The sequence below is a fragment of the Sarcophilus harrisii genome, chromosome 2 (assembly GCF_902635505.1).
Source record: "Sarcophilus harrisii chromosome 2, mSarHar1.11, whole genome shotgun sequence".
Taxonomy (NCBI): domain Eukaryota; kingdom Metazoa; phylum Chordata; class Mammalia; order Dasyuromorphia; family Dasyuridae; genus Sarcophilus; species Sarcophilus harrisii.
Genome location: NC_045427.1, coordinates 597,890,462 through 597,903,717, shown reverse-complemented (window position 1 = coordinate 597,903,717; position 13,256 = coordinate 597,890,462). Strand labels below are relative to the sequence as shown.

The 13,256-nt window shown below is 33.6% G+C and overlaps 1 protein-coding gene across 12 annotated transcripts in view; it reads left to right on the top strand.

Annotated features, from left to right (window-relative positions):
• Positions 1-13,256, top strand: part of MYO9A (myosin IXA) — a 301,754-nt gene that overhangs the window by 187,261 nt on the left and 101,237 nt on the right. For all 12 annotated transcript variants that reach the window (XM_031956316.1, XM_031956313.1, XM_031956318.1 and 9 more), the window contains one exon: positions 11,441-11,582. In XM_031956316.1, coding sequence (XP_031812176.1) covers positions 11,441-11,582 — 142 coding nt within the window. The remainder of the gene's footprint in view (positions 1-11,440; positions 11,583-13,256) is intronic.

The following is a 13,256-nucleotide window of genomic DNA, read 5'->3' as shown; positions in this document are numbered from 1 at the left end:
GGCTCTCCTGCCTTCATCACTTCTCCACTAAGACTAAGGACTCAGGCTGGTCCCGAGATCCTCCAAAGAGCTAGTTAGTTACACTTTTGCTGTTGCCAAATTTTTTTGTAACCTCCATATTCAGTTAACATGACACATATGTAATTGTGACCCATGGTCTAAAAAACTTTGATCTAAAATAAGGGAGAATTATCTATTTAGATGAGGTCATAGTATTTGAATAATTTTTATCAATTAAAATACATTTTTAAAATGTAAAATCAGTAAAAGGGTTTACATTGGGTACTTAGTAAATATTTTAAACTTCTCCTTTAAATTTTGTTGTTTCATTTACTTTATCAGAATACCTGTAGGATTCATTTGCAGAAGAGATTTTCTTGACATTTTTTCATTTGAAAGATGGAATAACAATTTTGCCAAGTTAGGTTTTTTTGTTTGTTTTGGTTAGATACTTCTTCTTTTAGGAAACTTATAGTTTCACTCGAGAAAAGCAATATATTCTTTAATTTGTGTATTGATGAAATGTTTACCAAATTATGTTTTCTTAAAAATCCTATTTATTTTTGTAGTATGTATCACAATTTAGCCCACACTTACACTACTGTGATTTCATTAATATCCATTTGGTTTTCTAAATATATTATAAACTTTTGGAGAGCAGAAGTTTTATATATCTTTCAGATCCTTCCTAATATTTAACACAGGGCTCAACATACAACAGAAACTCAGTAAGTACTTTTAGATTTCTAGATACAACCTTTAAGTAAGAACATAAAACAGTAGTTGAATGAGGGTTGCATCAAACTCAGATAGACAGTTGAGATGGTAATGTAAAAGGATGTAAAGAAGTCCAGTTCTTCTAAGGACTACAGAAAAATAGTGATAGAGAAAACTGAGAGTAAACAGGAGTAAGTTTTTGTATTCTGTACAAAAATACAAAAAGACACCTCAAACCCAGTATAGGCATAGAGAAGATTGCCAATGCAAATGATTATGAATAGAACTACAAGCCAGAAAAGAAAGTGCAGCCTTCCACAAATGGTCCTAAAGTCAACTATCATCTTAAACTAAAGTTCAAGCCACTATAATCATATAACTAGAGCCAAGTCCAGTTGGTCACTGCACAAGGAAATAGGGCTTGGCTGGGCATTCCTTAAACCATTGGGAGTTACAGGAGATAGGGGCAACTTAGTACCTGGCAGGTTAGCCTAAAAAGTATGGTCTATAATATTTGTTCTCAGATCATCGTCTAAAGATAACTTATGACCCTTTACAAGGGTTTACAAGGTTAAAACTATTTTCATGATGATGTTTCTATTTCTAATATAAATGTTCATAGGAATAATTCGGTAAACAAACTCTTTGAGATCCTCAGTAGCTTTTAAGAGTTTAATATTATTTAGAACAAAAGGTTTGAAAACCATTGATCTACTAAATCTCTTAAGGGTCTATCAGGATCTTAGCCAAGGATGTGGCCAACTACAATTGGGAATTATTCAGGAGGAAAGTCTGAAACATATGACCACCAGATAATTGAGGTGAAGAGTCAAATTTACTTTCAACCACCCCATTCCAACAGCAGTAGCACCAAAACAAGAATTAAGGCTGCAAATATTAATATTAATAAACAAAAGACAGCAAACTAGAGTGAAGTAATCCAGTGTGGTAAAAGAATTCCAAGAGGGAAACTGAGAAAAAGAGAATTAAGACTAACAACTATATAGATCAATAGCATAATTAAATAAGTTGGTCTTTAGCTGTTAAATTGCAAACCTCTTTTTTCTTATTTTTCTTCTCACTTAATACTAATTCTGGAACCTTTTCTCTAATAAATAGGTGGTCTTACTGTACTTAGATAATTTAGAGATAATTCCTGCATCAAAACAAATCTTTTCTATCAGTTAATATACTGTAAGTTTCACTTATTTTATTTGGTGTTCACTATGTTACAGTTTGATCATTCCTTATTTTCTTCCCCATCCTTTCCATTATAAATCTCCCAATCTTAACATGTAATGTTAAATTTTAGATTTAGCTTATGGTATCCTTTTTTAGTTCTTAATAGAAATTAATAAAGTATAATTATTTTAAATGATGATCTGTTTCTAAATATCATGAACACTGTAATATTAGATGACCAAATGTTCTTTTTATTTGATTTGATTGGAATATTTATTTGAAGTGATTTATCTTGTTTGGGTGGTATGTAATAAAACAAACTCCTCTGCTTCCTTTCTTTGCCTTTCCAAGGAGTATCTGTGAGTCAATTCTATTTAGATGGATCTTTGTTCTTCTGGTTTCTTTTATTATAGGAATGTCAAGATGGATACAATTCATTGTTTCAGTAGTTTGTTTCAGTACTTGATTCTTGGACAAGAATCTAATTTTTGCTTATACTATATAAATGTAATGGAATATTGTTGTTCTGTTAAGAAACGATTAGCAGGAGAATTTTAGAATGGCTTGAAGAGACTTACATGAACTGCTACTTAGTGAAATGAATAGAAGCAAGAGAACATTGTACACAGCAAGATTATAATGATCAATTCTGATAGTCATGGTTCTTTTCAACAGTGAGGTGATTCAGGACACTTTTTCCCATGATAAATCCTGTCAAGGGCTGACCTTCTACTGGCACAGCAGACTTGAAAAATCAGGGTCAACCCCATACAACAATGAAGCATTAAAGTAGGACTTACTGGAGTACTTGAGTGCTTAAGTTGGGACTTATGTTGCATCTTAAAGGAAGGGGATCTTTGTCCTAAGAGCTAAGATTTCCATGGTTCTTGAAAACTGAATTATTAAATAAATTTGTTCCAATGAGTTCTTCCTCTTATTTTTAATTAGTACCAAATTGTTTTAAAAACTTTTGAGCTCTTACATTGGTAAGCTCCAGTTCATTCCTACTTTTCATTATTTTCCTTAAGGTTCTTGACCTTAGCCTCCATATGAATTTTAAAAATTGTTTCTAGTTCTGTAAACTAATTCTTTAGTAATTTGGTCTGACATAAAATAAGTAAATTTCTAGTTTTTAATTGTATTGACAAATGCTTCCTATAAATAATGACTTATTTTCTAATTATTTGTTTCTTTATTTTCATAAACAGTGCTTTATTTTATATAATATGTGTATCTTGGTAGGTAGGATTCTAGGTACTTTGTATCTTTTTATTTTAAAGGGAATTTCTCTTTCTAACATTATATTACAAGTTTTTTTTTGGGGGGGGGAATCTTATATAAAATGTTTATATATTGTGTGGATTAATTTTATAACCTATAAGTTTACTGAAGTCATTAATTCAGTTTGTTCTAATTGACTTGTTAAGGTTCAGTCAGTAAACATTTAGTGAGTTCCTAGTATGTTCTAGGTACTATGCAAAGTGCTGGGGATACAAATAAGAAAAAGAAAGTTCTTGATTTCAAGAACTCTCAGCCTAACTGGATAAAACATTACACAAAAAGAGGCTAAAAAAGGGAGGTTCCAATTGGGGCCTACCTGGCTGAGAATATGAAACCAAACAGAGTCTCTGACTGAATATAAAGCCTTATTGTGAAAAGTTCTGCCTATTCCATGAAGGAAGGTTTTAAGGGTTATTGTTTTTATCCTCTCCTCAGAGGAAATAGGTGGCTGAAGGTGCAGAAAAAGTTCTAAGGGTCAAAAGTGAGCCAGTGTTGGATGGTGAGATTCAGGGTTGAGTTAATCCTGGGGAGGCCTGAGCCACACAGAGAAGTGTGCAGGGAGGTACCCCATCCTATCATTTACAAAAGGTGATGGTTTTGGTTATTATTTACCGCTACTTATTTCCTCAGTTTTTTCTTTTTCTTTTTTCTTTCTTTCTTTTTTTTTTTTTCTCTAACTTATATAGCTGGTGTTTGTATGCTTTGTAAGTTTTTGACAACTGTTGGGAAAATTGCACAGTAGTATAGATGAAACTAATTTTGGGCAACACCTCACACCTTATCCTAAGATAAACTGCAAATGGACAGGTAGCATAAATATAAAGATTACATCATAAATAAAATTTTAAACTATGGGGAAAATTACCTGCTAGATCTATGACTAGAAAAAGAAAGTTCATGACCAAACAAGAAATAGAGGGAACCACAAAAGATCAAATGGAAAATTTTGTTTATATAAGATAAAAAAGGTTTTGCATAAGTAAAACCAATAAAGTGAATACTAAAAGGGAGATAATTAAATAGTATTGAAAATCTTTACAACTAGTTTCTCTCATAAAGGTCTCATTTCCAAGTTATATAAGGAACTGATTTAAATATAGATGTTTAATAGCTATTTGATAAATGATATACGGATATCAACAGGGAATTCTCAGGAAAGATACCCAGGCTATCTAGAGCCATATGAAAATAATTTTCACACTTATTTGAACTTCTCTAATTCATAGTTATTTGGAAAGTTTCAAATAATTATGAATTGGAGAAGTTCAAATAAGTGTTGGGGACTCTCTGATGGAAAACAAGGCATATTAATATACTATTGATGGACCGGTGAGTGGAGAAAACCATTATAGAGGGGAAAATAATTGGAAATTTTCACAAAAAATCCTAAAGAGTACATGCTCTTTGCTCAGATATTCCACAGATACATTTACTCCAAAAAAAAAGGACACTTATATTAACTCATACCGAAGTATAGTGGGAGAACTGAAGAACAATTTACACTATAACAGTAATGTTATAAAAGCAATTTTGAAGAGTTTCATAAAAGTTTCAGAATGAGGTGAGTTAAATCAGAAGAACATTTAATACAATAACATTGTAAAATGAAAAAAAACTTCAAAAGTTCTAAGTACTGTGATCAATAAAATCATCATCCATAATTCCAAAAGACCAGTAATGAAAAAAACCTCTTTGAAAAGTAATGAATTTAGGGTGCAGAATGAGACGGGCATTTTTGTATATAGCTATTGAGGGATATGTATTTTTTTTTTTTTTTTTTTTTTTGCTTGACTGAATTTTTGTTATAAAAATTTTATTTTTTCTTTTTTCGGTTGAGTAGAAAGCTAAAAGAAAAAGAAAATAGATTTCTCTTAATTTAAAAAAAATAGAGAAGTGGTGTTCAGATATGGAATTCAGAGGATGTCATTGTATTGTTCTGCTTAATTTAACAAGAGACTACTCATAGAGGTGTAATCTGTAAATAATTATAAATTTGAAAACAAAATATGTCAATAAAACTTGGAAAAAAGCAAGTAACTCTGAGGCAGGAGCGTGGAAGAAGCATGTTTCAACTTGGGTAACTAACTGACCAGTGCAAAAGCAGTGAGAAAAGAAATGGAGTGTTATGAATGAGAAACAGAGAAAAAGCCCGTTTCCCTGCTTTTCAAAGTTCAGGAGGATGAGAAGAAAGTTAAGTTGGAGCAGGATGTGTAGACAGTATAAACAAAAGAATTGAGATTTTATTCTGGAGATAATAGGAAGCCCCTTGAATTAGTTAATTAGTATAGTCACATGGTCAGATCTATTCTTAAAGAAAATTATATTGGTACCTTTTGGTACAATTTTGGTACAATTGAGGCATGATGTTCAATTAGAAGGTGATGAGGGACTAAACTAAGTTGGGATATGTATATGTATGTGTATGTATGTATGCATGTATTGTGAAGGTAGAAATGACAAGATATGGTCATTGATTGGATGGATGCCTAGGGTGAGAGTGAGGAGTCAAGGATAATGCTAAAGACTTGGAATAATAGAAAAATGATGTTTTCAATATAAGTAGGAAAATTTGGAGGGTGAAAGGTATAAAGAAAATAATTAGTTTTAGACATATTCAGTTTCAGATGTTTATACATAACTGGGTTCATAGTCACTTGCTAATGAAGGTCTAGAGCTGAATAAGGAGATTAACTAGATATAAATCTGGGAATTATTTGTATAGAGATGACAATTAGATCTAGAGAAGCTGATGAGATTATCAAAAGAAAAAGGAAAGAAAATCAAATTGTTAGTATCAAAAATGAAAAGCATGAACTCTCCACTAACGATGTGGAAATGAGTACAATAATTAGGAGGTATTTTGCCCAACTGTATCCTAGTAAATATGATAATCTAAGGAAAATGGATGAATACTTACAAAAATATAGATTGCCCAGATTAATAGAAGAGGAAATACTTAGTCCTATTTTGACAAAGAAACTGAACAAGCTGTTAATCAGCTCCCTAAGAAAAAAGTCTCAAAGGCCAGATGAATTTACATGTGAATTCTACCAAACATTTAAAGAACAAATAATTCCAATATTATGCAAACTATTTGGAAAAATAGGGAAAGAAAGAATCCTATCAAACTCTTTTTATGATACAGACATGCTGCTGGTACTTAAACCAGGTAGGATCAAAACAGAAAAAGAAAATTATAGACTAATTTCCCTAATGAATATTGATGCAAAAATATTTAATAAAATAATAGCAAAGAGATTACAGAAAATCATCTTCAGGATAATTCATTATGACCAAGTAGGATTTATACTGGGAATGCAGGGGTATTCAGTATTAGGCAAACTATTAGCATAATTGACTACATCAATAAACAAATAACAAAAATCATGTGATTATCTCAATAGACGCAGAAAAAGCGTTTGACAAAATTCAACATCTATTTCTATTAAAAAACACTAGACAGTATAGAAATAGTTTTCCTTAAAATGATCAGTAACATCTATTTAAAACCATCAACAAGCAAAATATGTAATGGGGATAAACTAGATCAGGGATGAAACAAAGTTGCCCACTATCATCATTATTGTTCAATATTATATTAGAAATGTTAGCTTTGGCAGTAAAAGAAGATAAATAGATTAAAGAATTAGAGTAGGTAATAAAGAAATCAAATGATCACTCTTTGCAGAGGATATAATAGTATACTTAAAGAATCAACTTAAAGACTACTAGAAACAATTTACAGCTTTAGCAAAGTTGCAGGATACAAAATAAATCCACAAAAAATCATCAGCATTTTTATACATCATTAACAAAAGTCCAGCAGCAAAAGATACAAAGAGAAATTCCATTTAAAATAACTGTTAATAATATAAAATATTTGGAGGTCTATCTGCCAAGGCAAAGTCAAGAACTATGGAAAACTATAATTTCTAAAACATACTGAGAACTGACTCAAATTTATAAGAATTCAAGCCATTCTCCAATTGAAGCATGGTCAGAGGTATGAATAGACAATTTTTAGATGAAGTTGAAACCACTTCTAGTCATATGAAAAGATGCTATCAATCACTATTGATAAGAGAAATGCAAATTAAGACAATTCTAAGTTACTACTACATACCTCTAGATTGGCTAAGATAACAGGAAAAGATAATGATGAATGTTGGAGAAGATGTGGGAAAATGGGACACTGATACATTGTTGGTGGAATTTTGAACAGAGCCAACCATTCTGGAGAACAGTTTGGAACTATGTTCAAAAAGTTATCAAACTGTGCATACCCTTTGATTCAGCAGTGTTTCTATTGGGCCTATATCCCAAAGAGATCTTAAAGGAGGGAAAGGAACCCTCGTGTGCAAAAATGTTTGTGGCAGCCCTCTTTATAGTGGCAAGAAACTGGAAACTGAGTGGATGACCATCAGTTGGAGAATGGCTGAATAAATTATGGTATATGAATATTGTGGAATATTATTGTTCTGTAAGAAATGACCAACAGGATGATTTCAGAGAGGCCTAGAGGGAGAGACTTACATGAACTGATGCTAAGTGAGTGCTAATGAGACAATTCAGACCAGTTCCAATGATCTTTTGATTTAGAGAGCCATCTATACTATATTCCCATAGGGCAGAACTGAGTGAGGATCACAATATAGCATTTTCACTCTTTTTGTTGTTGTTTGCTTGCATTTTTTCTCATTTTTATTCCTTTTTGATTTGATTTTTCTTGTGCAGCAAGATAGTGTATAAATATGTGTGCATATATTTGATCTAACATATATATTTACCGTGTTTAACATATATTGGATTACTTGCTATTTAGGGGAGAGGGTGGAGAAAAGGAGGAAAATTGGAACACAAGGTTTTACAAAGTGTAATGTTGAAAAATTATCCATGCGTGTATTTTGAAAATTAAAAAGCTTTAATTAAAAATAGACAGATAATCATTTAAAAAAAAAGAAAGAAAGAAAATGGGACACTAATACATTGTTAATGGAGTTGTGAACTGATCCAGATATTTTGGAGAACAATTGGCAACTATGCCCAAAGGGCTATCAAACTAGATCTTTGATCTAGCAGGGTCTCTATTGCCCTCCCCCCCCCCCTCTTTCTCTCTCTTTTAAATTATAATAACTTTTTATTGACAGAACCCATGCCGGGTAATTTTTTACATTATCCCTTGCACTCACTTCTGTTCCAGTTTTTCCCCTCTCTCCCTCTACCCCCTCCCCTAAATGGCAAGCAGTCCTATACATATTAAATATATCGTAGTATATATATTCTAGATACAATATATGTGTGCAGAACTGAACAGTTCTCTTGTTGCACAGGGAGAGTTGGATTCCGAAGGTATAAATAACCTGGGAAAAAGAACAAAAATGCAAATAGTTTACATTCATTTCCCAGTGTTCTTTCTTTGGGTGTAGCTGCTTCTGTCCATCATTGATCAATTGAAACTGAGTTAGATCTTTTTGTCAAAGAAATCCACTTCCATCAGAATACATCTTCATATAGTATCATTGTTGAAGTATATAATGATCCTGGTTCTGCTCATTTCACTTAGCATCAGTTCTTGTAAGTCTCTCCAAGCCTCTCTGTATTCATCCTGCTGGTCATTTCTTACAGAACCATAACATTCCATAACATTCATATACCACAATTTATCCAATCATTCTCCAATTGATGGGCATCCATTCATTTTCTAGTTTCTAGCCACTACAAACAGGGCTGCCACAACCATTTTGGCACATACAGGTCCCTTTCCCTTCTTTAGTATCTCTTTGGGGTATAATAAGCCCAGTAGTAGCACTGCTGGATCAAAGGGTATGCACAGTGTGATAACTTTTTGGGCACAATTCCAGATTGCTCTCCAGAATGTTTGGATTCATTCACAACTCCACCAGCAATGCATCAGTGTTCCAGTTTTCCCGCATCCCCTCCAGGGGATGGGTGCAAAGATGTTTATGGCAGTTCTTTTTGTTGTGGCAAGGAACTGGAAACTCAGTGGCTATCCATGAGTAGGAGAATGGCTGAATAAGTTAAAGTATATGAATGTTAAGGAATAACATGATAAAATAGTTCAGAAAATTCCAGGCTCTCCAGATTTCCAGCATAAACAAAATTGGGCTTTAGGGCAAAAATAGAATGGTTAAAAAGAAATGAGTTGGGGCAGAACAGTGGTGGTCCTGGGACTATCAGAGAAGATCAGAAGAAAGATTTTTGAATGGAGGTTTGATCTCTGAAGTTTCAAACATCTCCAAACCAGTTCCACTGAAACAGCTGGCAGGGAGCCCTGGGGCTTGCTGGTTTAAGAGGTAGCCTTGGCCAGATCACAAGAACTTTACCTCTCCAGGCACTGTGGGGATTTGGCATCTGAGAGGGAAAGACTGAGGGAATCTCTACTGATAAGGAATTCCAGTCCAGCTGTGCTGCCCAGATATGAACCCTGAGAAGGAAGGAACCAGTGCACTCCCAGTGAGTATAGAAGCAATGACAGAGGGACTTTACTGCTTATGGGTACTTGAGGGCAGAGTTCTTGGTTTGGGCTTCCAGGCCAGAATGGAAAATTGAAGAAGGACCTGGTGTCAGAGGCATCATCCCTCATTTTCCAAGTCTAAAGATGACTACACCAACAATCCATTACAAAATAACGAGAGAAAGAAGAAAGAATCCAGTCACAGAAAATTACAAAGGGGATAGAGAAGACTGAGATTCATCTTCAGAGGAGAATGCTGAAGTAAAAATGCCTTTCCCTTCCTCAAAAAAGAATGTCAAATGCTTGCCTGCCCAAAAAGAATTCATCAAAGAACTTTAAAAAAAAATTTTTTTTTTGAAAGTCAAATGAGAAAAATTGAAGGAAAACCAAAAACAAATAATCAAATAAATGAATGAATAACAACGTAAGAAAAGACAATGTAAAAAAAGACAATCAAGCAGGAAAGGAGATCTGGAATTTACACAACTAACAAGTGTCTGTCTGACATGGGAATCAGACTGTAAACTTTCCAATTTAGCAGTCTAGAGCACTACTACTACTGAAAATAGATGGCAACAAAGCAATGGCTTACTATTGAGTTCCAGATTACATTTCATGGTTGATAGGATTTTTTTCTGTCTTTATCTCCTGTTTTCATAGTGAATGCATCACAATGTAGTGCACTTGAGTTAAAGGACTTGGATTTGAATCCTGTCTTTTTTTTTTTTTTTTTTTGGGGACAAAAAGTATATTTATTCATCATTGTTTTCCCTCTCGCTTCAGTAATCAGGTTCTTTTTTTGTTGCATGTTTTTTTCTGTTATCTCATCATCTAATATTTATTAAATGTCCACAATCCAACTTTATTTTTACATATTTTTTTATATTTTGAGCAAACTTGATGCTTATGAAAGGTGTCAGATTGACATCCCTGTATACCAAAGTCCTCAATTTGTGCATTACGTGCATTATATAAGCCTTGGGGGAACTCGGGTCTCTCACTCAAGCTAGCCAGCTTGGTTAGGAGAGAGCATTTCAAGCAATAAGTGGGTGGCTCAGACCTTGGCCTCTCTGCTGATACTGTCAGCCAGTGAACCAAGTTAATTCAACTGCAGTTTTTGTGATGGGCACCTCTTCCATTGGAAACTGGAGTGAAGCCATTGTTGGGAGCTTATCATCATCTCTAGTAGGTAAGATCCTAGACTAATTGCAAAAGCTGTCACTGTAGATTCCTTTGAGTCTCAAAATCCTGTCATTTTCATTTAATAACATTGTGATCCTGAGTAAACCACAATCTCCTTTAACTTCACTTTCTTCCCATTTTTAAGACAATTAGGCTAATTCCATTTGCCTATATACTTGCAAGGACTGTTGTATGATTTAAAAAGATCAAATAAAATGGTGTATATAATGATTTGTGCGATACCCAGTACTTAAAATTGTGGGACCACTACATGCTGCAGGAGATAAAACCCTAAGCCTGGTGTGCAGAAAATTCATGTTCATGAGTTTCTTTCCAGTTTTAGACACTTACTACATGTGTGATCCTGAACAAGTCACTTCCTCCCATCTATTTCAGTTTTTTCATGTGTACAATGAGCTGAAGAAGGAAATAACAAACCCCTCCAGTATCTATGCTAAGAAAACTCCAGATGGGGTCAGGGAGAGTTGGTAACAAGTGTAAAACTAAACAAAAAACACAATTGCAATTTGTAAGGTATCATCATTGTTAAAAACTTTAAAGTCCTGATTAATAGCTGTTTCCAATTTCTCTTTTTGTGTTCAGTTTTCCGCAAGCTACAAACCAGACGTTATTGGACAAGTTCAAGCACCAGCATGAGGGGAATTCTTATATTGAATTTCCAGCAGTGATGGAGCCTGCCTTTATCATAAAGCATTATGCTGGAAAAGTGAAGTATGGTGTAAAGGTCAGTAAGCAGTTCATTGCTTGTATTTTTGATTCACTCTTTAGTCATAATTTAGAAACACTTTTCAAAAGAATATGGCTTGAATCAATATGATGGCAAATTGATCGCTGAACAGACTTCTACATTAATTCTCCTTGATTTTTAGTTGCTTTTCATCCATGTAGACATGGTGGTTATTGTCCATCTGGTCTCTTTTCTCCAGAAAAGTAGGAGAAGAGAATATAATATAAAAGCCCCTTAGCTACTAGGTAGTCTTTTCCATTGTGGAAAAGTGTAGATAGAAGAAGGAAGGATGTGGATGTGGGGGTTGTGTGTCATGGGTATCTGCTGTATCTCATGCACAAGCCTTCAGTTGAAAAGAGGAAAGATTGTATTAAGGGAAAGTGGCTATGATATAAAAACACAAGATAACTCAAGTGGGAATGAAATACATAGATACAAATCTATGAGTTCAGGGTATAGGTTTATATGGTTAATAGTGAGTAAACAGATTTGAATATATAATTCATTTTATCAGCTTTAATAAAAACTGTGAGACACATAATTTCAACTTTATTTGGGGATTGGGTGATGACTAATCATCCAGTGGTATTTAAAGGTACATTTATTTGTACTAATTATAGATTTCACTACTGAGGAGCATCCAGCCACTGAATTCAGTCCCTGAAATGTTACTGGGCTTAAGGGCTGCCCTGTCTACCAAAGAAAATACTAAATACCTGATTTACAATTGATTCTTAATGATCTTAAGTCATTTCTCAGCCAAAATCCCACCTTATCAATTTTTGTCACCTGGAGGAGAGTTTGGTCTTTGAACAGCCCTCCTGCCTTTATTATGATCAGTGATAGTGATAATCATTCATAGTTCTGTAATACTTTGCAAAATGTGCTCATCAAACCTCTTTGATACACAAACCAGTGTATGATTTGGTCTGAACTTCTGTTATATTCTCCTTGTGAGGTGGGGGAGGAGATCTTGTAATGAACCTAGGTCACCCATGGAGAGACCTGAGCAGTGCTATCTTATTTTATTAAGAGGAGCAGAACCCATACTTAAGACAAAGCCCAAATTCAGTACCTGGAGAAATGAGTAAACTAAAGAGAGAAAACAAACTATCTCTGTTATGACATATCTAGACACTACTCGAAAAGGACATAAAAACCTAAAAGAAATGAAGCATGAGATTAAAAAAAAAAATTGAAATGAAAGCTCTGGTTCAAATAAAAGCTCTGGAGTAAAACATAGAAAAGGTTAGATAACTTCAAATACAGCATGGTATACTTTGCTTGCCTAACAGATTCCATGAAAATTAGATTAGGCCAAATGGAAATTGGTTTCTTCATGATACAGCAAGAAGTATAAGAAACAAATTAGAAGATTGAAAAAAATTAAGTTCAAAATGTCTAATATTAAAAATATATATATTTGAAAAGTAGGTCATGGTGATATAGTTTGAATCATTAGGTTCTGTGAAAGACATTTTTTTTTTTTTTTAAATCTAGACACTAGTTTTCAAGAAATCATCAAGTGAAAACTCTCCATGTCTGCTAGAACTAGAGGACAAAGTGGAGATAGAAAGAATTTACTTATCACTTTCTGAAAGGAACCCTAAAAAAGGAAAATTTCAGAAATGTTATAGCAAAAATCCAGAGCTTTCACATTAGAGAGTAAAA